The sequence below is a fragment of the Xiphophorus maculatus genome, chromosome 10, assembly GCF_002775205.1.
Source record: "Xiphophorus maculatus strain JP 163 A chromosome 10, X_maculatus-5.0-male, whole genome shotgun sequence".
Taxonomy (NCBI): Eukaryota; Metazoa; Chordata; class Actinopteri; order Cyprinodontiformes; family Poeciliidae; genus Xiphophorus; species Xiphophorus maculatus.
In genome coordinates, this window is record NC_036452.1 from 24,273,637 (window position 1) to 24,299,584 (window position 25,948).

Genomic DNA, 25,948 nt, shown 5'->3' on the forward strand with positions numbered 1-25,948 from the left:
AACACTCCTGATCCCAAGACAAGGTTCCTAGTGGGAACAAGCTTTAAAAGAAATGCACCACGTCCAGAAAACAGCAGGTGGTTTTTATACCTAGCTAGTTCTAGTCAGAGTAACAAGTTGGGGCTGCGGCTGCTGCCCATCACCTGTGGTCAACCAGAAACATGCAGGATCTCAGGCCCACACTCAGTCAGTTACTTAAATAACAAACCTTTATTATAACACAAATCTTTATTATAATAGCAAAACACAAAGTTCAGTCTGTATATGACTGAATTATTTTTGCCCTCTGGCACATTACAGCAGTGGAATTAGATCATCCATGCATTTGTTTTTTGCATTATATAAATAAACCAATATTAATAAAAACATTTCTAGATTGTGCAAAAATGCTGCTGTGGAACAGAATCAGACTACATAGCAACAGCAGTCAACATTCACATGCAGTCTGACTATGAAGCTAATTAATATTAATTATGTGAATGAAATGAATCATCAGGTGGGCAGAATGAGTGTGAAGGCCTGTTGATCCTTTTACATTTTAATGCCAGGAGGAGATACCTAGGAGTCCAGAGCAGCCAAACTGCTCACATAATGTTTGTTACATATACTAAAAACCTATTTGTGAAGTTTGTTAATAAAAGGCTGCAATCAACTCTTGTAAACACAGGTCTAACTCGTTATAAACCTAAATTCAGCATTTTTTTCTTTTTCTTTTGTTCCTCAGGGTGAAATTCAGTTTTAGAATGTCAGAATCCACCAAGAGAAGCAATAACGTCATTTATTATATCATGGTCTGCAGGTTAACACTTTACATCTGTACATAAACTTTGATGGGAATGTTTTAAAATGAGGTTTTGTTTTGTTTTTTATGTCCATTGCTTCAAGCTGGATGTTGTTGTTTTTTCCTCCTTATTTTTATGGCTTGTAAATCCCTCTGTATATATTCCCCTTTTTGTAAAGAAAAGATTTTAGCAGCGTCTCTGCTGCTGACAACATGAAGGTGGACTCTGTGATGTGTTCCTCCGTCAGTCTCTGACATGAATTCATATTCAATAAGAACCCCAGCTGCTGACTACAGTGTGAAGAGCTTAGTGATTTGTAGTTACATGCGTAAGTATAAAAAATTCAACGTTATAATACTGAATCAAATCAAATTAACATTATACAATGTTTCAGATCATTAAACAGTGTTTAATACCAGACAAAGATTATCGGAGTAAACCCAAAAGTTTGTTTTCAGACAGTTTCACTAAGAGGAAAAAGCAGGGCCAATTTTTAAAAAGCCGGACTTGCTGATTCTGATGTTGGCCAATACCAATTTTTTGTCAGAAATGTTGCCAAATATTGCAAGAAAGTCACTGAGTTGGCAACAGTGGACAACTGAGTGGCAACAGTGGACAACTCAGACATGACCTGGTGAGTCTGTCAGGTCATGGAATGTGAGCTAATATTTTTAGACCTTTGCTGAGGAAGATAAGATCATTTGATAAGATCAGCTTCACATGCAAGAACCGACCAATCAAAGATCTCCCAAAACTAAGGAAATCAGTGCCGATAAATTGGTGCACCCTACAAATAAGCGATCCAAACCAGCCTGGCCCTCTAGGAAATGAGGATCGTCCCCTTATAAAATCATTAACTAACTGATTAACTACATTTTTCCTGTGTTGAAAAGCAACAACTGTTTAAAAAGCTTATATTAGCTTGTGGGAAAATTCATTAAAACCTCAGGTTGCAAATGTGGTTTTAATAAGTTAAAGGAACACAAAAAAGCACAGGTGAGCCAGAGATCACTTCTGTCAGGAGTGGCACAACATACCAGAGAATATAATGTACACACTGTGTTGTTTCAAAAATGTAAATAAAGATCACCATCCTAGATGGAAGAAAGTAACCATTTTAAAAATGTACACATTCTTTCATGACTCCATTTTATCATCTTATCTCTCTCACACACACACAGTATATTTTTCTATTTACAAAAACTTGGCATTGACTTCCATTCATTTTTCATTCTTTTCTGCAGCCTAACTCTAAGCTAAACTCAGTTCACATCTTAAATTAACCCCAATAGAAAACAGCACTGCTCCTAACGGGGCCCAAAGGTCCCATAAGGAGCAGTCACAACATTGAATTTTTTATTTTTTTAAATGGACCTTACAATGTGTCAAATACAAGGCCACACACACACACTGAGTGACTTTGACTAATAACAGGAGATACATGGAGATGGATGTTAAAAATAATGTACTATCCAGCCACAGCGAAGTGGTTCACAGATAGTCCAGTGTTCCAACCAGGTTACTGTTTCTTTTTCTTTTGTTTCATTCCAATATAAAGAGAAAAAGTACAGCAGAAATATCACATTATTTTTGGAAAAAGGTTATATTTGTCTGATTTCTGTATATCACATAAAGCAGGTATGGCATTTAGCTACCATTTCAAAACATCATCATTCATTAGGAGTGTAACTATCATACTATACTTGACAAGTATGGCTACTTGTCACAGTCATTTGAGTAGAATTTAGACACTGATTTTGAAATATTAGTCATCTGTTGTAGAACCACAGGGTTCCTTCAAAGAGAAGTATAAATGATAAATTCATCTTGATTTGCATTCATCTTGATGTGAGCAAATCTTTCTTTGGAGTTCCAACTGGAACCTTCCAACCAGCACAGTATAGTCACTATCTGTTGTTGATTAGTTGCTTGGAGACAGAGCTGTAAAATCCAAATCCTAAATGCGGTTTATTTTGTGTCTTCACTATGTGGAGGAAGAATTTCTGAAAATGTATTCATTGGTCATTTTTTTAAAATTTCCCATATGTATTTTTTTCTTGTTATATTTTATTTATTTTTTTCAGGTTTTGAATGATTTTCACAGCTTCCCAGTGGTGAACAGTGAATAATCACAGTAAGTATTGAACTTTACATTGGGTACCTTCTCAGATGTAAAGAGGAAGCCTGTATTTGACAGTAAAAACTGATCCGCTCACAGCAGACAGATCTGCTGCTAGAACGCAGGAAGAACAGTTGAGTTCAGTTTGTTAGTTCTAATTTTAGCGGCTTGACCTTTTCTAGCGCTGACACAAACAAAGGTGCACAGACGGTGCTTCATCTATAACAAGCACTGGTCACACAGTGGACACAGAACCGCAGCCTCCCCCGTCTTTCACACACACTTACACAAGCACAGAAGCATCACTTGTTATGGGAAGGCTTTCTGCCATCTTGTATCTCACCCTTGGAGCCCGGTTCTGTCTCACCACACACACGCTAACTGGGAAATGGCATGTGAACTTTGCCCTGGGTCAGTGTTTGAATGCGAAGATCCCTGTCGCCACAGATGTAATGAGGCGAGAAACATTCACAGAGCTCCATTATCACTGGACAGCAGTCGCCTCGCCAGGACATACACTTTCACACACACACACACACACACACACACACACACACACACACACACCCACACACACACACACACACACACACACGCCCACACAGAACTCATGCTTCTAAAGTTTGCTGTGAACTTTCACCTCTACTGTCTTGCTACAAATTGTTATCTACACACAGTGATTTTCCATCAGTGAGAATATTGTGATGAGGCTTGAAAATTATCTTTCAAATTTAGCCTTAAGGCTGGTATTAATCATTAAGCTCAAATTTCTGTATTAAAATGATTTTTATTGTTTTGATGTAAATTTCTAATCTTCAAAATCATGTTTTCATCAGCTGTACGCAGACAACCATCAGAATCAGGCTTGAAAACATCAGTTTGTATTTAAATCATCTCGGCTGTGTTTTACTTGGTGATGGAGGGACTGAGATAAGTGAACTTTTCAATCAAGAATAATTCAACAATATCAAAAGTTTGTGTTTGTACTTCAACGGAACCACCAGTCAGCTGATTTCAGAAGGTTCATCAAGAATCCGTGTCTTCTGAAAGAAGCTGGAAAAAAACAGATTTTTTTTTTTCATATTTGTCGTGAAAATGTTGGATTTAAATCATGTATGCTTTGTTTGTCCTTTAATAACACACACAGAGCTGTGTCACAAACTTGCATTCCATCCATTGCCGACTGATCATTAGGATTTGTATTAAAAGTTCAGTTTATTGGGCGTGCCATGGTAGCGTAGGGGATAGCGCGACCCACGTTTGGAGGCCTTGAGTCCTTGACACGGCCATCGCGGGTTCGACTCCTGGACCCGACGACATTTGCCACATGTCTTCCCCCCTTTCCTGTCAGCCTACTTTCATATAAAAGACACTAGAGCCCACAAACCCCTCCAAGGTTTTTTTTTACCCTGGAGGGGTAAAAAAAAAAAAGAAGTTCAGTTTATTATTCCAACTGGTAAAAAGACAAAGGAAATTCAGCTGATTACTTTGCTACAATCCCTCCTACTGAACATGCATGTAGCGACAGTGGAAAGGAAAACTCCTCCTTAACAGGAAGAAACGTCCAGCAGATTTTGATTCGGTGTGAATCAATCACCATCTGAAGTGACCTACTGAGGGTTTGAGAAGACTGAGCAAACAAAAAAATAACACGTATATTTTAAACAACCAAGAAAGTAGCAGAGTGAGAAAGAGAAGTGGGTTTGCCTGCTATAGGCTGTACCACTCACTTTATCAAAAAGGAAGAGCCCATTAAAGCAGAACATATAAAAAGAAACTATGAGACTCATTAAGGCGCTGCTTAAAATTACACTAAATATATTTATAAACAGGAAAAAATGTTGAGTCTCTGGACCAACACAACAATCTTCACATCTTCCATTCACATGAGACAGCAGTGTTTGTTAGTAGAGAGACATTTGCTGCAGGTTGGCTCCTCCCATCACAAAAACACAGCAACAATTGCGTGCAATGTGTGAGAACACACTCACTGTGATCCTACACAGTGAATGGCAAGATGGGATAAAGGTGTGACCATCACCAAGCGCTGTGTCTGTGAATAGTGTCTGGGTCAGTGGTGGGACCAGGGTCTGCCTGCAGCATTGTTGAAGTAGCTGTTAAAGCCGTTTATTGCCTTGTTAAAGTGTTTGATCTCTATAGTAAAATACAGGCAGCAGCAAACACCTCCAACGACCCGCCTCCTCCTCCTCCTCCTCCTCCTCCTCCTCCTCCTCCTCCTCCTCCTCCTCCTCCTCCTCCTCAGGAAGCTCAAGCTGCTGGTCTGGACCAAGACTGATGCACAATGATGGCCATCTGTGGACATTTGAGACTTTCCTCTGATCATTGAGATGTTATGATAAACATATTAAACTTCTGACCCCCAGTCAGATGCAACACGGTCCCCAGGAGGGCTGAAATAATTAATGAGATTCATTTGTGATTAATTGATTATTGTAATAATCATCAACTAGTTTAGTAATTGGTTAATCATTAAAGCTGCAATATGTAACGTCTATAAAACTATTTTCTCACATATTAAACTGTCACCATGTTCAGACAGAATGAGACAGATAATCTGAGAGAAAAGTTGAGTTCCTCTTCCTTCTCCCAGTGCTAACTAGAAACAACCAATCAGAGCCAGGAGGAGAGTCTTAGTGCTGTCAATCACTTCTTCATTTGGAGCTGCTCTCTCCCCCTCTTCCTCTCTGTTCCTCAGCTAGCACAGCCTGTCATGAATGCTCAGGATAGTTAGCATAGCTACCAATGATGGCAGATAAATGGTTTTCCTGTAATAGTAAGGTGTTTCTCCCCCCGTAGCACATTTAGCAGCAAGTACATGAGATTGATCAACAGCACTAAGACCTGCCTCCTGGCTCTTATTGGTTGTTTCTGGTCAGAGCGGTGCGTTCTTCAGTCAGTACCAGCAGCTCGGGGGGGAAGAGGAAGATTTGGATCTTTTCACAGATTTTCTGTCTCATAGCAAGGTGACAGTTTACATGTCAAATAATTTTTTTAGAAAAGTTACATACTGCACCTTTGATTGTATTAAAATATTCAGCCTCAAAAAATGCATTTGCTGAATTGACCTTTTTGTACTTAATTACTGCTATTCAGAGTATATGTTAATCAACATATTTACACTTCTGTCTGTAAATATGTTTTAGCCAAAACTTCTCATGTGGCATACTTGTAGCTTATTTCCTGTAGCAGATTTCCTTAGTAAATCTGAACCAGGTTCAGATTTACTAAGGAAATGCTGTGGTATTGCTTTTTACACAAAAAATGTTTATTTCTTAATTAAAAATGTATTCAATTATTTGTTTATTTGCATTCTTTAATGCATTTCTGATGTTGAATAAAAAAGGCCTGAATGGTTAAATGGAAAATCTGTAGAATGTGTTCAACATTGCGCATGGATTACATGGATTAATTCTTAATGCATGTCAGGCTGATAAAAGTACAGTAGTGAGTGCTTGAATCAACATTTGAACATGATGTATCTACTGTCAGGTTGTCCTTCTCTCTCTCTCTTCCACACTGAATGGCAAGGTGGAACACAGCTGCCACCAGCTACCAGTTCTCTCTCCCTGTTTGATGAACAGTGAACTTGGTTGCACACAAGAGTTCATCAAGATGTCAGGGTCACCAGGGGGTCAGCCAGCGTGCGAGCTGGGGGTGGAGTGATATAAACATGCACAAATGGACAGTGGCCGTTTGACACTTGTGCTGACTGAGCGGGGTGCTCCGGTGTGTGTGTGTGTGTGTGTGTGTGTGTGTGTGTGTGTGTGTGTGTGTGTGTTTGTGTTTTATTTTGCTGCATGTTTTGGCCATAAGGTTAGGTGTGTCTAGAGATAGCAAACGCATTGATAACAAATGTCTACACAAACGTATCATCAAGTATTAACAGCAGCAGCTGGTGAAGAGCTGCACCATTTTTCACAGTGTCCAGTAGATAAGAGAGAGATTTCAGGGCAAAAAGTTGTCATGAAATTGGATTTGGATCCCTGGAGTTAACAGTGCATTTAATTCATTGCTTTATTCACTTATTATTAAAATATATAGTTAGATCATTCAAAAGAGAGTGGGAGGGGGAGGGGGAGTGGGGGTTGGAGAAACATGATGATGAGAAATGGAAGAAATAAAAATGAACAAAGTTCCTGATCATTAAGTGGAACAAGTATTTACTTTTTACAGGTTTGATGTGACCTATATTTTGGTATTGAGCATTTTTAAGAGGATGGTTTCCTTTTATATTAAAACAAGATCCTTAGTTTTGCACATAATGTTTGAGTTCTTCAGAGGGAAACACTTAACAGATTGCACACTAATGTTCGGTATGAAAATTATAGTTTTAACAAAGACGTTTCCAAGGTAAAACATGATACCTTTTGTTGTTTAAGCATAGTAAGTGCTTACCTTACAACATAATGAAAATGATAACATTGCAGATTAGTGGCTGAGGAATGACTGGCTTGTGATGCTCTTTGTGTCACACAGATGAGAAATGCTGCTGGTTCTGGAGGGGAAATGTTTCCTCCTGCTGCAGCAGGAGCAGCAGAGCTCAGCTGCTTCTGCAGCAAACTGGATGGATGGATGGATGGATGGATGGATGGATGGATGGATGGATGGATGGATGGATGGATGGATGGATGGATGGATGGATGGATGGATGGATAAACATATGAATCAATAATATACTAAAAATACAACAAAAAACTTTGAGACTTAATTTAAAAGACTGCAGTGTGGTCTGACTGCCTGACAAAATCACTTCCAACAAAAGGAAGGTTTAAACATTTGCAGAAAAGAGAAGAATCTAAACAGCAGCAGCAGGAGTGAAGCTGATTGGGCAGCAGAGATGAAACATTTTAGAGGATCAGTTGTGTTCAGTTGTTTGGTGAAGACTCAAATGATTAGTTTCTAATCATTCAATGATTAGTTTCTAATCATTTGACCAAAATTTAAAAAAAACATCTAAGTACTTTATGTCTGTCCTGTATACTTTTAAGAAGTCTAAAAAATGAGGGGTGTGAAGGCTGTGGAGAGGAACACTTTTATAAACTTGATTTGTTTGACTTTTCATAGACTGAGCAAAAATTCTGATTCATTTTTTAAAATGTCACACAATGTTGTCATTTTCTGTGCAAGTAAAATGATTTAACAATCCCAAACTCTTAAGTCTTAATTCTTTTTTTTTTTGTTCTGTTACCAAAACAAAAAATCAATCAAGTCAAAGTATTTACAGATTTGTGTTTTGTCACAACTCAACAAGTCGGACCATAACAGGAACAAACGTGTTGCATTTCTGTTTTTATTCAGTGCAGTTAGAAATACACAGGGGGGCTGAGGAGACTTTACTGATGAGACCTAAAATACTAAATAAAGCTGATTGTTTCAAGCTTTATTTTTGTTGAACAAAAATACCTTTCCACGGAACAATGTTTATCATATTAATAAAAATGTATATATACATATTAATATACGTACATTTAATATAAAGTATAAATATAAAATATAAATATGATTTTCTATTTAATGTATAAATGTATCTATTTATATTCATGAATTCATCCATCCTTTATCTTATACCCTTGGGGGAATTGTGAAGGGTGCTGGTGCCTATCTGCAGAGGTCAATGGGCGAGAGGCGGGGTCACCCTGGACGGGTCACCAGTCTGTCGCAGGGCAACACAGAAACAGACAGGACGAACACACACACTCACACCTAAGGAGAATTTAGAGAGTCCAATTAACCTGACAGTCATGCTTTTGGACTATGGGATGAAGCCGGAGAACCCAGAGAGAACCCACCATGCACAGGGAGAACATGCAAACTCCATGCAGAAAGACTCCGGGCCGGGAATCGAACCCAGGACCTTCTTGCTGCAAGGCAACAGTGTTACCAACTGTAGCAACTGTGCAGCCCTATTAATAAATTAAATTAATAAAAATTTAATATAAATGTATCAATTTATATTAAATGTATAAATTTAATATAAATAGAAAAAAATCATAAGATGATTTTATTAAGTCAAAAAACCTGTCCAGCTCTGTCTCTATGTAAAAATGTGATTACTTTATATATAACAGTAGAAAGAACTGACCACTCTTCAGTCACATTGGAAGCTTTTCCAGCAAGAAGAGTCTGTTTAAGGTCATTCCACAACATTTAAGGTGGATTTATGTGCATACTTTGACTAGACCACTACAAAATTCTTAATTTTTAATTATTCAGAGTTGAACTGGCCAGACTGATTTTCAATATTGTCCTGCTGCAGAATCCAAGTGTTTAGCAGGGAGTCCTGAGAAAGTGGACTTAGCCTGAAATGTGAACTAGGACACCGTACTGACCCTCCCCACCTTCCACCCTCTTGCTCTCTGCAATCCAAGAACTCCAGTGATTGACAGCTTTCCTGTGACATTATGTTGTTTCTTTACCATTAGTCCAGCTGCAGCAAACCGTCAACCCTGAGCTTGAGAGATAATAGAATAGAATAGAATAGAATAGAATAGAATAGAATAGAATAGAATAGAATAGAATAGAATAGAATAGAATAGAATAGAAGTACTTTATTCATCCCAGCAGGGAAATTACTTCGCAGTTACAGCAGCATTTCTCTCTGTGGTTTTCTGCTGTTCCAAATGACTGTGGCCGTTTCCAGACTGATACGTGTCACTGACTTAGTTTTTGACATAAGGGCCAAGTTGGTTCAGATAACTCGTATGTTCTAATAAATAAACTACATTTCAGTTTACTCAGGTTCTCTTTGCAGTACAACAAAAAATGTTTGATGATCTAAGATGTAGAAGTTTAGAAACAACAAAAAAAGCAAAAACAAAAAATCTTTTTTAGAGCAATTTTAACTTTTAGTAGACTTTAGAGGATTCTAGGCTCAACATTACTTGTGTGGATGTGGGCATCCCCTCCGCCTGTTGGTGTTGACCCAAGTTTGAACTCGCAGAGATACCATTTTTATAACACACACACACACACACACACACACAGAGAGAGAGAGAGAGAGAGAGAGAGAGAAAGAGAAAAAGAGAGAGAGCAGTTTAAAGTCTCCTTCCACATTTCAATGGCGTTCAGTTTGATAGAGGTACAGAGTCAAGTAGAGGACTGCAGTGCTTTCCAGTGACACACTATCATTTCCCCATTTATTCATGAGAACTTGCTCTGTGGGTCAATGTCTCAGTAAGATACAAAGGAACTCTGAAATAAGCTTCCAAAAAACCCCACAAAGACTAATTATTTACAAATGCAGTCTGAGTCACAGAGACCCTGTTGAGAGGATTAGAGCCTCATTTTCATTTGGTAAGAAGCTTGTGAATGTGTTTCTTAACACCTTTCTGCTCCTGAATGCAGTTCAGCCTGCAGGCATCACCGCTGCTCCTACAAGTGGCTCCTCAGCTAAGGTAATGAGTTTGTAAACTAGCTGCTTTCACGGCCAACAAAAGAGACGCGCTTCCATTGTCACAGGGAATATTTCTCAGTGAAATCCACCGCGGAATGTCCTGCGAGCATTAGGATTAAAGCTGTGGCCCTTGACACAAACGATGTCAGCCAATACAGACTGTAGGCGGCGCCGAGCCGCAGCCACAATTAAAGATGAACTTTGAGTGAACTAATTCATGTGAGGGAGGAGAAGGTGAGGCGAGGCCTATAAAGGACAACAGGAGGAGCGGTCAGTCTCACATGTTGATGCCGCTTCACCTGGGCGGACAGACCGAACCGAACCGAACCGACATGGCTCTGAGCACGCTGCTGGCCTCCTTCCTGTGCACCGTGGTGCTGCCCGTCCTGCTCTTCCTGGTGGCGGTTAAGCTGTGGGAAGTTTACATGATCCGCGGCGGAGACCCGAGCTGCCCAAGCCCGCTGCCGCCCGGATCCATGGGCCTCCCGTTCATCGGAGAGACGCTGCAGCTCGTCCTGCAGGTAGAGTCAGAGCAGCCCGGCTGCGATCAGCCTGGAATCCTTCGACTGCACTAGTTTCTGCTTCATCCTTTCTGCCCTGCATGCTGTGATTTATTATATTGTACAATGTGATCAAACAGTTTTGTTTTGGAGTTGAGTTTATTTTAAAATTAAGCTCGTTTATATTTTTATGATTCATACAGTGACTGTTGCGTAATTTAGAAATATGAAAAATTGGAACTTTTTTGTCATATGATAAAAAATTTCAGTCAACCTTTTACCAGACAAACTATACTATTATAGTAATTATGCTACTATAAATGTAGCATAATTCAAAATGGCCTCAGTATTTTAAAAATATCTAGAACCGTAAAAACTGTAAAAAAAAAAAAATAATAATAATAATAACGTAAAATGAATAAATAAATAAAAATATTTTTGACCCAAAAATCTTCACTAGTTTTAGACCAAACTAAATTTGCATACGTTTCAAGGTAATAAATAGTATTTTAAGAAGAAAACCAATAACCATGTTTTTGTTTTTTTCATAAGTAGTTTTTGATGAGGAAATCCACCACAAAACTTAAGACAGTTAAGTTTTGCTTCTCCAGTTTTCTCACTGAGCCTGTCTGCGTTCCTGTGGTTGTAGAGGAGAAAGTTTTTGAGGATGAAGCGAGAGAAGTACGGTTACATCTACCGCACTCACCTCTTCGGGAGCCCCACGGTGCGTGTGAGCGGCGCGGAGAACATCAGGCACATCCTGCTGGGGGAGCACAGGCTGGTGTCTGCACAGTGGCCCTCCTCCGTCCGCACCATCCTGGGCGTGGACACGCTGTCCAACATGCACGGCTCCCAGCACAAGACCAAGAAGAAAGTGAGTCCGAAACTTTCCAGTATCCAGAGCGAGTCACGTCTGTTTCCTGTCATTAGAATTCACAAACATTACAGACAAGTTCATGCAAAGTTCTGTACCTATTACACAATATCACCCTCAAATGAGTAACTTTATTTAATAATAAACATGTTTGTTTCTATAGAAGCATTTCCGAAATTTAGCAGTTTCTTTTTGAAATCAGCTTTTAAAAAGAGTTTTATTGCCAAAGAATATTAATCTTAGAAATTGGTTTCCCATGAGCCAATGTAAAGGAATCTGACCTTTCTGCTGAATTAATGGAGTCTTTCCATTGACCTCAGTGTGTTTAGATTGACTCCTATGTAAAAGTTGAGTTTCATCCACTTGATTCCTGCTGTAGGCCATCCTGAGGGCCTTCTCCAGGGAGGCGCTGGAGCTCTACATCCCTGTCATCCAGGAGGAAGTGCAGACTGCAGTCAAAAGCTGGTTGGTGCAAGACCCCTGTGTGCTGGTCTATCCTGAAATGAAGCGGCTGATGTTCCGCTTAGCCATGAGGATTCTGCTGGGTTTTGACCTGGAGCGGATCCGGACCGATGAGCAGCAGCTGGTGGAAGCATTTGAGGAAATGACCAGAAACCTTTTCTCCCTGCCCATCGACGTCCCGTTCAGTGGGTTGTACAGGGTAAGAGCGTTGGTGAAGATGTGAACTGGCTCATTGTGAAACACTTTTATGTCAGTGAATTGGTGTAAACATGATCCTCAGAACAGTGCACTTTATTTAACATCCCACCTAGGAGGAGCTAGAACATTTAATCAGCCTGTCCGTTGCAGAAGTCCGTCCTCACTTCTATCTTTGTCCCCTCTTCTTGTCCTCTCCTCTTCTGTCCTGTAGGGTCTGAGGGCCAGAAATTTCATCCACTCAAAGATTGAAGAGAACATCAAAATGAAGGTGGAGGAGTCAGACAAAGGGTCAAAACACACAGACGCCCTGCAGCAGCTCATAGACAGCAGCAAGAAGAATGGAGAGCCCTTCAGTATGCAGGTAATGAAGAGGACTATTCAAAGCATTGTTCAGGAAAGACAAATCTCTGGAAACATGTTGTCAGAGTTTTTGTTTTTTCTCCCCTGAATCTGAATAATTCAACATGTCTGCCTTCTGTGTCCAGGCCATCAAGGAATCTGCTACGGAGCTTTTGTTTGGCGGCCATGAAACCACGGCCAGCACAGCCACGTCCCTCATCATGTTTCTGGGCCTGAACACAGAAGTTGTGAACAAACTGAGGCAGGAGTTATGGGACAAGGTAAATGTGCTGTTCTTTCTTTAGCCTCAATATCAGTTAAAGTAGCTTTTTGATTGGCTGAGGCAGTTGTCAGCTAATGCTAATTGATTTACTTTTGCATAATCCTTAAATTATTTCAAAAACATAATGGTTCATCAGTGGCACCCGCTGAGGTGTGGAGTCCAGTTTTCCGAGGGTTTATGTGTGAGCAGAGAGACGACCACACACAATTGAAAATGTTTAAATTAGCAGCACCAAATGGTGAATCAAAATAAATGGATTCCTGACATGACTCAAAACCAGAGCTACACCTTCCAATGCTGTTCTGATCTGCAGAGCTCCGAATAAAAAGCTACTCATCCTAGATCTACATGGATAAAGTTCCACTTAGAACGTTTGCATACAAAATGAAATAACATGGGGCTTTTGTGAAATATACATACCTGAAAGAACTTCTCTTTTTCTTTGCAAAACAACTTCATGCATCAGTTCACACATTTTTTTCATATTAAGGCTGACATATTTCCCCCGTGCTACGGCTGTCTTCTTGCTGGCAAGTCGTCTTCTTAACTGATGGTGGACAATGTACATCCACACATGCTAAAATCAATCTATAAAACAATTACAGCATTCAAAGATGAAACGGACCTGGAATGCTTGCAAAGGTGTTAGCATGATTCACTAATACATGCTAATGCATGTATGGCTAACTGTGGAAACCTGAGCAGAAGGGATCAATGTTGACCTATTGAGCTTTGCACATCCATCCTGCTTTAAAGTGATTCAGTTATTCCAACAAATGAAATGAGAAATTAGAAGTCAATGTTAAAAGTATTTTTTTGCAGATGGTCTATGGTAAGACAGCAGGTCACTGAGGTTTATTTACTTGTTTAAGACTTTTGAAAATCCATCTTCAGCTCAGCACTAAACCTGGTTGATAGTTGTCATGCACATTGGGATGCATACTGAGTACCTTTGGGTCAAAAATTGTAATTAAAAATTAGAAAAAAAATACTTTCAATGATCACAAAGATAAATTAAATGCTGTCTTTAATTCAAATTCTTTAAATAATTTTTGTAGATAGTGATGGCTGCTGGCAGGAAAGATCTCATGTAATCATCTGTATTAGAACTAATTTTTGCCAAAAATCAGTCCAACTACAGAGCATCCAAAATAAGAAGGAATGGTTGTCCAAAAAAAGACAATATTTTCCCCCAGAAAGGCAGCAATAAAAGTTTGAAAAAGAAAAAATCTCAGAGTTACTCCAATGTGCTGCTGGCCTGAGAGCCATACTTCTAGAAAGGAGGACAAACTGAATTTGCTGAAGGGAAACTAAGAATAACCTAAGATAAAGCTAGTATGAAACCAAATCTTAACAGAAACTCTGTGCTGCTGTTGACTAAAATATACAAGATGTGTAGTCATACGTTGACTAAACCTATGAAGACGATTGTTCCAAAACAGTAACTGTGCTCATTGCCTGGTCCCTCATGTCTGTCTGTCCAGGGGGAGAATGGGATGGACCTCCAGAGTCTGAACATTGAATCTTTAGAGCAGCTAAAATACACAAGTTGTGTGATCAAAGAAACACTGAGGATGAACCCGCCTGTCCCTGGAGGCTTCAGAGTGGCTCTCAAAACATTTGAACTGAATGTAAGTGACTCAATGATCATTTGATTCTCCTGTGTTCGACCTGAAAGTTCCAGATTTTAGGAATTAAGATAACTTGATTTTTTTTTTTACATCACAGTAAAAACTACATTAAGATACATTACATTAGTGGGGAAAAAATAAAAAAAGTATTGTGTGTTAATGAATATTAACAATATGTGTGTGTGAGCATGCAAGCAGTGACGGTGATCTGAATGACTATCAGTGTGTGGAGGAATTAAAAAACAACAATCAGGTAATAATAATCACAATAATAATGAACCAAATTATCTGTGAGAGGTAAATATAAACATATAATGGATCAATTAATAGGTATTTAGTTATTCCTACTAAGTGAAGATTGTTATATATTATACAGAATCTACATGGGACAGGAAGAATAATGCAGAAAGAAGTAAAGAAAACTAAAAGAGGGAAAAAAACACTAATTATTATTTATAAGTAAGGAGAATATAAAATTGATTACACAAAAATTATTTTCCATTGAAATGTATTCAGTGAGTACATTTTTCCAATATGTCAGACTGATGGTGCTTCTCCTTTTCCAATTCATAAGAGTTGTCTTTTTAACAGTGGTTAAAGCTACGAGTAATTGTTTAATAAAAACATAATTTTGATAATGTCCCATAACCTTTCAGGGCTACCAGATTCCTAAAGGCTGGAACGTTATCTACAGCATCTGTGACACTCATGACGTTGCTGAGATTTTCCCCAACAAAGACGACTTTCAGCCCGAGCGCTTCCTGACCGAACCCTCTGCAGACTCCTCCAGGTTCCAGTACGTACCGTTTGGTGGAGGCTCTCGGATGTGTGTGGGAAAAGAATTCGCCAAGGTTCTACTGAAGATCTTCTTGGTAGAAGTGGTCACAAAGTGTGACTGGACCCTCTTAAACGGACCGCCTACCATAAAAACTGGACCCACTGTCTATCCTGTGGACAACTTGCCAACCAAATTCAGCAGCTACATGAAAAATCATTAGAGGAGTTTCTGGACATTAGTAGTTCTGTAAATCTGAACATGGTTTCCTGGTGGGCAGTCCCTGTCTGCTGTCTTCTTGAACAGATTGTGTGTATATATTGTATATTAATGTATTTTTATGACTGTGTAAATATATCTATAGGTGTATATTTACCTAATTTGAGAACTAAACAAAAAGCACTATAGGGTTACATAAACACTTAATCATATCAGTGTTTTATCTGTAGGATTTTTATACATATATAATTTAGCATGTTGATATAAATGTATCTTGGCTCAAGGTATTTATGTAACTTGTCTGCTTTTGAATGAGATTTTTATCTAAATAAACAGTTTGACAAAGTGTGTGTTAGTTCAGGTCAGTCTGCATGGAGTTTGTTTTTTTTCCTTTTATTAAACCTCGTTGAGATCTACATCTCATTTTCAAGAGGGACCAGGGCAGAAGTCTGCCTTGATGGAAATCTTTCCACACTTAATTTACCGGTCCAGTGTTTTATTTTTAGATAACTATGATTCTTTGTGAATCTGTTTAATTGGCTTTTGTGACCTGATGAGAATTGATCCTGGTGAGCAGAGCCAAGTGCAAGATTAAGTCTTGCTGACTGGATTTTGGTGGGTAGAAGTTCTGGGTTGAGAGCAGAAATCCAGATTAAGAAAAGACAAACGCCATCAGATTTAATTCTGGCCAAATATTGATAATGAACAGTTAAATATAATAACTTAGACCTTGTTTAAACAAAAGGCCTAAAACAAAAGTAGACAAATAATTATTTTACTAGTACACGTCAGCAAATAAGAATATTGAATAAAAGTGCAATCTTTCTTGCCAGTCATCTTAAGTGAAATGTCATTTTAAAGATTTATTACACAGAATACAATATTTCAAACTCTTAATTTTTTTTTCTTTTGCAGTTTTAATAATTATGTCTTACAGGTAAAGAAACCTCAAAATTCAGTGTCAGAACATTTGAATATCACATCAGACTGTGGCATAGTCAATCATCCTGTGTGGGTTGCTATGACAACTGCCTTCAGGTCATCTGCCTCTTTGGGTCAGGCATCTTTCATCTTCTTGACAGCCAATAGATATTCTATAGTGTTGATGGTCAGAGTTTGCTGGCTAATCAAGAACATTTGCACTTTTATGCAATATTCAAATTTCTTTAACACGTACTAGTGTATAACAAAGGAAATTGGCCCAAGCACTCAACCCTTTGGGGGTCTCCACAAGTAATGCTTAACAGTGTGAATCCAATTAAGATTTTAAATTCATAAAGTGTTTGTTGTATCAGCCAGAGGCAACAAACTGATTCATAGAAGATACTTCACGGTACAGAGGCTGCTGACCTCAAAGGAAACAGATGAGTTGTGCCACCAATCTGAGAATCATCAGAATCAACTTCTTTCTCTGGGTTTGAGGGTCCACACAATGTGACTTCAGGTTCCACTTGTAATATAATCAAAGTTCAGGGGACATACTACACTCTGCAACAAAACAATTCTTTAGGACTAGGAAGACAAAAAAAAATAAGAGCAGCATTTGCAAGAGTCAACATGTGCAGCCATCTTTTTGTTGCATATACATTTATAAAATTAAATGTATTTGCAAACATAAATCTACAAATACATGCACATTAGAATATTGAAAGACCCACTGTGCAAATGTTTGTTTCCAGCTGGAAACAAGTCAGCGCAGCTTAAGTTGCTGCAGGAAGCCGTCCCTGCTGCCTCTGTCAGACGGTCAGTGAGTCCGGACCGGCTCAGGTCCAGAGAGACGCTGGTAGGAACTGGAGACCCTTGAAAAGTTCCAAAGTTTTATATCACTGAATTAAGGCTTCAGTAACAGAACAGTAAATTGTTGCCTTGAGGCAGGAAGAGTCGCTGGTTCAAATCCTGGATGGAGTTGTACTCCATGTATGTATGAATTCTGTCAAAGAAATGAGCTTTAGGTCAATTGATTACTATAAATTGCCCTTACGTATGTAGGTGTACGTATGTTGGGGTGTGTGTGTGTGTGTGTGTGGGTGGGCGTGTGCGTGTGTGTGTGTGTGTGTGTGTGTGTGTGTGTGTGTGTGTGTGTGTGTGTGTGTGTGTGTGTGTGTGTGTGTGTGTGTGTGTGTGTGCGTGTGTGTGTGTGTGTGAAGAATTGCTTGTCCGGTGTGTTGTCCAGCATCCTGTGTCTCTGTGTTTGCCTAGCGATGGACTGGTGACCCATCCAGTTTGTTCTCCACCTCTCATTCCATGACCACTGCAGATAGACACAGTGTGACCCTGCAAGGAAAACAGGCACAGAAAGCAGAGGTGTCAGCAGCCAACCAGTCTCTAACAGTAAGACATATGTGTGGTTTCTGATCGTTCTTGTCCTAAGAACAATCAGAAAGAGGTCCCGGTGTTTCTGCTCTGTTTGTGATGAGCCTGCCGCTGTTCAGAGTTGGAACAGACTACAAGACGAATAGACATACACAGCAGAAGAAGAGAAGTGGTGAGGTACAACATCTCCACTTTAGAGTAAGAAGAAACCTCCTGAATCTTTGTTGCAGGTACATGAAGAGGTGGAGACACGTTTACAACTTTACACAGTGTGATCGTTTCCTTCTCCCAGGTAGAAGAACCTGTCGTTCTGGATTCTGCTCACAGAGAAAGTCCTTGTTTCCTCCTTGGCTCCTGATCAAAAGAGTAATGCTTTCTATTGTCTCATGCACCTGTTAGATCCTTTGCCCTCTCTGTATTTACTAGTGAGGTAATCAGAGACCGGTGAGTGTGCTGTGCACATTGCATGTTTTTAGTGGAGTCTGGTAAATGTTAAAACTTTACTGCTGGGATAGGAGGCAGGGCTTGAGTTTCCCAGGTTGTTCTCCTCACTGATGAGGCTCGTCAGTGTTTATAAGGCAGAATGTGGCACTTGGATGTAAATGTCAAAGAGGAATCATTATCAGCACGGCAGAACAAGTACGATTTGTACCTTTTATGTCATTTTATTTGTCTTCTAAAGATTTAATGACTGCTGGAAAATACGTGTAAAGTTTCATTAAAGTAAACCCAGTAAGTTCTTTACTAGCTCTATTACGCCCCATCAGCCTTCCTTTAGGCCTAAACCACATTCAAACAATCTAACTCAAACAATGTTCACATCATACTGACATCTCACATGTTTTAAGTTAAGTCTATATTAAGTAGGAGTTCAATAAATATTTGGACATTTAAAGTTCTAGAGCAGAGTGTCAAACTCATTTTCATGTTGGGACATTACATTATGATCATGAACGTCCTCTAGGGGCCGCTGTGACAGAATGGATTAATAAAACTACTCATCAACAAACTGTTCAAATATTCTACCTTTCTCTGCATTCAATGCATTCATAAACAAATATTCAACCTCTTTTCACTTTTATGTAATTTGGAATTTTACAAACTGAAATGATTTGATTTGACTGATATAATATTTAAGCACACAGCTGTCATCTTGAAGTTCAAATTCTGTGGCTGGATCTGAGCCTTCAGTTTGACACGACTTCTAGAGGATTTCAGTTTCAAAGTCAGCAAAGTGTTTAGTGAACTCGATGCACAAAAGTTGCACTTGGTAACAGCAGTGGTGACTTGGCTTCTAGTTACTTGGCAACATAAAAAAAGGTTACTGGTTCCTTGATGCATCAGCTTCTCCCATAACCGCACCAGTATCTTGAGCAACTTGTAGTTGTTGTGGTGTGAAATGGGACAGGTGATGTGACTGGTGTGAGCACTATGCTGGCCATTAATGATACATGACCACTGACATAACTGTTTGCTTGAACGTTACATTTAGTGATTGTGTCCCTGGGCAACACTTGGTGAAGTGTCTTGTCCAGGTGAACCAACACTCAGCCTGCTGGTTGTGGTCAGTGGCCCCAGAGGGGCCAGAGGGGCCAATTGAATGGCCTGGGTCTGTCAGTGTATCCCAGTGCAGCTGTGGCTGCTATGTAGCTTCCCACCATCAGTGTGTGAATGTGTGTATGATGAATGCTGTAGTGTGAAGTGCTTTGGTATCTTCTGGAATCTGTCCACAGGAAAACTATTAGTCATCTTCACTAATGTGGTTTTATGGAAGAGTGGTAAGAAGAAAGTCGTTGTTAAAAGAAAACCATAAAAATCCTGTTTGCAGTTTTCCAGAAGCCATGTTGGACACAGCAAACATGTTGAAGAAGGAGCTTTGGTCAGACCAGAACAAAATGAAACTTTCTGATCAAAGTGCAAAACATGGAGAACTAACACTGAACATCACTCTGAACACACTATCCCCACTGACAAATATGGTGGTGGCAGCATCATGCTCCACCATATACATGTACTAGAATGACCCAGTCAAAGTCCAGACCTGAACCCAAGGCAGCATTTGAAAACTGCTTTTAACTAAAACTCTCCATCTAATCTGACTGAGCTGAGTTTGGAACAGGAAAAGATTTCAGTCAGTAGATGTTAAAGCTGGTAGAGACAAACCCTACAGACTAGCAGCTGGAATCGCAGCAGTAGGAGGTTCCACAAAGTACAAACTCAAGGGGTCTGAATACTTTTGCTTTTCAGGTTTTTATTTATAAAAAATGTTTTGAATCCTGTGTAATTTTCTTTCTACTTCATGATTGCATCCCACATTGTGTTGGCCATTCACATTAAATTCCAATGAAATATATTTATGTTTGTGGTCGTAATGTGACAAAATACAGAAGGCCGTTGTCATTTTTCCACTGCAGCAGCACAGAGCCTAAAATAGCTTCAAAATGAACTTAGAATGCAGAATACTGACACACCTCCACCCCTTCTGCTCCACCTTAACCACCCAGGAATATACAAGAATCATCAGCACTGGCGCCCCCTAGAGGTGTGTTCTCTCTGCCGCTCTGTGGACTGTTTGTGAAACTTCTGAAGTCACAGATGATCCTGGTGACAGCAGTGAGTCTGCATGCAGACAGGCTCAGCTGGTCCACTGCTGAGCCAGAACCACCTGGAGCTGGACCTGCTCAAGACAGTGGAGATGATGGTGGACGTCCCCCCCAAACACACACAAACACACGCACACACGCACGCACACGCACACACACACACACACACACAAACACGCACGTCCCCCCTGCCTGCCCTCATACAGTCAGTGCCATCATGTCTACTGTAGATCAATGCCTGCTCTCGTTCTCAGGACCTGAGACGGTTCTCCCACACACACTGTGTGTACTGGTATGCACATGCACCCTGTCTTCCTCACTTGTAAAAATATTGTTTATATTCATATTTGCAATAAAGAAAATGTTTGTTTCATTTTCTCTTTTTTGTTTATCTATGTGTTAAATGACTTGTGTTGAGAGCAAACCAGAGTCAAAGTCACATTTCTTGTTTGTGTGCATAAGACTTGGTGAAGCTGATTCTGATGGTTTAGTTCTGAAACGGTGTGTTAGTTTTACATCAGCTTCATCAGGACACACACCTCCCAAAAAGTTCCTCTTTTTCTCTTCAGTCTACAGAATATTTTCCCAAAAGTGTTAAAGGTGGTCAAGATGTTTCTGGTGAATGTGAGTAGGCCTGTCACAAAAACAAAATTCGCTGAAAGATAAGTTGCCATAGAAGTTGTTGTGATTAAATGATAATAATATTGTGTCCAAAAGTTAGAAAAAAAACTCAATGAGGAACCCGTCGGGTCCGGATGCTTTGCCACTACTTAGTTTTAATCATTTGTTTCGTGTTATTGGAGCTTCAGTCATTTTAAGGGCTTCCAAGTCAATATTTGGAATCTATCTGATTTAGAAAAGAGCCTTTACTAAACTTATGAATCCACTTGCTCTGCAGAACTAAACTTCAAGTGTCCTACTCCACAGTTTGCTCAACAGCGCCCCCCTTTTCAAATTCTGACCCCACCCAAATCCCCTCTCACTTTCAGAGCCACTCAGAGGTTTTCTGCTCTGCCTTGTTTTTGTCATGTGATCCAGGATCAGACAGTGAGTGTTAATTAGAAATACAAGATGATAAATCTGCCAATAAATCAGAAGTGTCACAGATTGACTGAACTCTTGGCCTGTGATGGTTAATAAATACAGGTTAGCAGGACAGAGGTTGACTGCAGGGCAGAGATCAGTGTGGATGTCACCTCTGCTGCTGCAGTCCTTTCACAGCACAACGAGGGAAACACAGCTTTTAGAAACACTGCTTCTGTCAAAATAAACAAAAAGTTGTTTCACATGGATCACTTTCTTAAGTAATAAAAAGATCCTACATTTATCAGACCAGAGTGACCCTCTGGACCCCCTGTCTGCTGAAACGTGATGCATTTTCCAGCTGGAGCCATCAGCAGTCGTCCTGTCCTGCAGTGGAACTATGGTCTGTGAACGACTCACGTTTCAGTCACACCTCCCACAGAGCGCACCATTCCAGGCCAGGAAGTCATTTTACGCTTCTCACACATGTGAGAAAGTTTTATGGGTCGGGGGAGAGGAGGGAGAGGAGGGAGAGGAGGGAGAGGAGGGAGAGGAGGGAGGTGCTGTGATGCTCAGGTTTCAGATCTTCTAAGAAGCCATGAAGTGAAGACTCAGTTGTTTTCAAATTTTTTGCTTGTTTATTTTGATCTGCAAATCTATTTGGTTATCTTATGTCACACATTTTTTTGAAAACAAATACATTTATGAAAAAAATTAATCAAATGCTTACCTTATCTGAACTCAGAGGTTCCACCTTTCATCCATGCAGTGGCTTACCAAAGTATTCATAACACTTTTCCATATTTTATCACATCACCACCATGAACATGAATATTGTGTGAAGGAGAATTAAAGATGATTCATAAAAGTTTTTACAAAAAGATCCACAGCTCAGGGGGGGAATCTGCCCACAGGAAAACTATTAGTCATCTTCACTAATGTGGTTTTATGGAAGAGTGGTAAGAAGAAAGTCGTTGTTAAAAGAAAACCATAAAAATCCTGTTTGCAGTTTTCCAGAAGCCATGTTGGACACAGCAAACATGTTGAAGAAGGAGCTTTGGTCAGACCAGAACAAAATGAAACTTTCTGATCAAAGTGCAAAACATGGAGAACTAACACTGAACATCACTCTGAACACACTATCCCCACTGACAAATATGGTGGTGGCAGCATCATGCTCTGGGTTGCTTCTCTTCAGCAGGGACAGGGTGAGAGTTGATGGGAAGATGGATGGAGACGAATACAGGACAATGTTGGAAGAAAACCTGTTTGAAAAAGACTTGAGCCTGGAGAGGAGCTTCAGGACAACCAGCCTAAACATAAAGCCAGGCCACAATGGAATCCTTTAAAACAAAACATGCATTTATGTTAGAATGGCTCAGTCAAAGTCAAATACCAGAGATAAACTCAATCTAGAATCTGTGGTAAATCTGTTTTGCAAAGAAGAATGTGCAAAAGACTAGGGTTATACACACAGAGGTCACTTCCTCACACTCTGGTTGAGGTAACAGGCTGCTCTGCATAGAGGAAGTAAAGAGTTTAGAGCTGAATTTAAAGGAGACATATCATACAAAATTTTACTATTTTAAGAATTTGTAAGAATTACAATTCTTAAAATAATTTAATAATTTGTGACAGATTTGTAACACATTTTTGTGTTCTGTAATGAAACAGACGTTTTTGTCTATGACGTCACTGCATTTGCTGTGGAACTGCTAAACAAGGTCATGGACTTCCAGCTCACCAATTTTATGAATCCATCTTTTTTTTTTCTTTTGTCGCATTAATTTTCAGCTCTGCTGAAGTTGCAAATAGACGAGTCCAAATATTCAGTTCTAGGGTGTATTAACACACAATTTCTTACATCACCGTTCGGTGCCTGGTTAAATTGTATGATTCTTGGAAAGGTTCCTACATCAGTGAAGAAAGTTCTCCTGGTTTGTACAAAGCGCTTAAGTACAAAATGCTTCAGCAACCTCTGCCAGAATCAAAAGAGATTTTCTGAAAGATTTTGTCTGATGGATACATCACTTCCTTCTCTCTACAGAAAAGCAGTAAGCTTCAAATGATACTAAAATGACAACAAACTTTATTTCAGACATGAATTTTGTGAGTCCAGGCCGTTGGTCTGATAGTAGCGTTGTTTGAACAGCTTCTGTTAGCGCTGTCTGCTAGCTTTTAGCTGCCGCCTTGACAATATAACTATTGCATGTTTTGAATATAATTTATTCAGCTTTGTTTTTGTGGGTTTTGTCTTGGGGGAACACATGATCCAAATGCATTCAGTGTAGTGACAGTTGCTCCCACTGAACCAGAGGATCAGAACATCAACGGTACCTTTAAAATAAATAAATAAATCATTGCCCCTCCCCTTGCTCTACAGCTTTGTGAGGGGTGAAGGGAGCCGGTGTGGGTCACCCACCGGGTAGGACCACTTCTGATTCAGTGGCATTCTTGACATTTGCTAACTCCTTACCTGTCAAGGCCTTGTTTACTGGAATGGACGCAGAGGGTGTAAATACAGTAATATCACCATGGTGACACTTTCATTTGAATGTGTGGTTCTGCAGGCTCATCTTCATTCTCCTGCTCTGGGTCAGACTCTGGCTCCAACATGTAAGGTTGGATGGACAAGTCGTCCATTGTTGACATCTTTAATAAACTTGGGAATAAAAGTTTCTCTGATAATTGCAGATAATTGTATTGCTTCTATCAAACTACAAAAATGGCCAAACAGGGTGGAGAGGATCACTGTGTGCCCTGGAGGGGGCGGGGCATGAAATGTCTCATTCACATCTAAAAAACTGCAGCAAAACAAGTTGCTCTAAAACAAGTTGCTCTAAAACAAGTTGCTCTAAAACGCATCAGAACAGGGAAAACATGGAGTCTGTGAAGCTACAATAACAAGACATTCAGACCAAAGCATTGCAGTTCTACTTTATATAGACCATAAGGGCATTATTTACATGTGAAGAGGAAGGATTTAAAAGCATAATATGTCCACTTTAAGGTCAGTCAAGTTCGGTTCCTAAACATCAGACTGATCAGATGATTTGTCATTGTAAAGCATATTGTGATGAGTACAGTTGTTTTATTTTGGGAAATCATTGTTATGATGAAATGAGGAACACTGTCTGAAGGGTTAATGTGATAGATGAGAGAATGGTTGAACAACTGAGTTCAACCATTCTCAACCATAGTAGCTTTTTGACAGCAAACTTGAAAAGGAATTATTTCGTTAATCTGGGATGAGAATCTGCTGTTCCTCCACATTCCAACTTCTCCCATTTAGATAAAATCAATCAATCAATCAATCAATCAATCAATCAATCAATCAATCAATCAATCAATCAATCAATCAATCAAGTACCTTCCAAAAACAAAGACAAAGCTAGTTGTGTTCTGTCAGCTAAAAACAGGAAACTGAAGCTACAGTTCACTCAGCCTCACCCAAACTGGCCAATAACTGGACAAACTTTGCCTGCTCTACTGAGAAATGATTTCATCTGCAACGTTCAGATGGTCGGATTGCAATCTGGTGACATGACAACATGGTTTCATCCTGCCTTCCATCAATACTCCAGGGTAGTGATGGTATCCTGGTGTGGTATCAAATTCTTACAAAGCAAAGGGAATATTCAAAAGCAACCAGCCTCTATAGTTAAACAGAAACTTCACTACAATCTGTGTAATGAACTCAGCAATAAGATTTGCTGCCTCCTTTAAAAAGCGCAGATGCAGATTGTCTGGACATGCTAAAATTTTGTGGTCAGTGTCCTTTAAGGTTTTATGTCTTGGCAACTGAAATGGGCTTAAAAGCAAACAAATCTCAGCTTACATCAGTTACTGGGATGGAAGAGAAACGATCAGAACTTTAAACTTTGTCCTTTAATTCAACCAGAACATTGTATTCTGCAGCTGGAACTAGTGGTTCCTAAAGCCAGTCCTGCCTCCTCATCATCTCATTCTCCTCTGACCTCTGACATCAGTGTGGCATTCTCATCCATACAACTGTGACGTACTTGATATTTGCGCATATTCAGACAGTTGTTTTTGAGTGGAATGATTCTGTGTTCTGTGATTCTTCTAAAGAAGTGAGTCTGTACTGTAGTTGAGGCAGCTTTGCTCCCTTTCATGAGCACAAAGGCAAGAGGCTGAGGTGGGAACTTCTTGTTCATGTGTCGAGGCAGAGGAGGTCGTTCAGAGGACAGAAACTCACAGGCAGTCTCTGGTCTGCCCTCCACTTAAACTCTTTCACCCAACACACACACACACACACACACACGCACACACACACACACACACACACACACACACACACACACACACACACACACACACACACACACACACACACCTCGTCTCCTCTCTTTCCCCTCTGCCCTCAACTTAAACCTTCACCCCAGTCTTACC

The 25,948-nt window shown here is 39.7% G+C and overlaps 1 protein-coding gene across 1 annotated transcript; it reads left to right on the forward strand.

The window, feature by feature from the left end:
* The first annotated feature begins 10,582 nt into the window (after window positions 1-10,582).
* LOC102237203 (cytochrome P450 26A1) lies at window positions 10,583-15,906 on the forward strand. Its single transcript, XM_005810466.3, has 7 exons — window positions 10,583-10,836; window positions 11,465-11,689; window positions 12,069-12,350; window positions 12,561-12,710; window positions 12,835-12,969; window positions 14,456-14,602; window positions 15,259-15,906. The coding sequence occupies exons 1-7, from the start codon at window positions 10,597-10,599 to the stop codon at window positions 15,598-15,600; spliced, it is 1,521 nt and encodes a 506-aa protein (XP_005810523.2). The 5' UTR covers window positions 10,583-10,596; the 3' UTR covers window positions 15,601-15,906.
* The last annotated feature ends 10,042 nt before the right edge of the window (window positions 15,907-25,948 follow it).

Bases quoted from the DNA above. Each gene is read 5' to 3' on its own strand.
- LOC102237203 (XM_005810466.3), top strand. From the start codon at position 10,597: ATGTTGATGCCGCTTCACCTGGGCGGACAGACCGAACCGAACCGAACC. The intron at 12,970-14,455 runs GTAAATGTGCTG...CTGTCTGTCCAG, and splicing joins GGCAGGAGTTATGGGACAAG to GGGGAGAATGGGATGGACCT. The intron at 14,603-15,258 runs GTAAGTGACTCA...ATAACCTTTCAG, and splicing joins TCAAAACATTTGAACTGAAT to GGCTACCAGATTCCTAAAGG.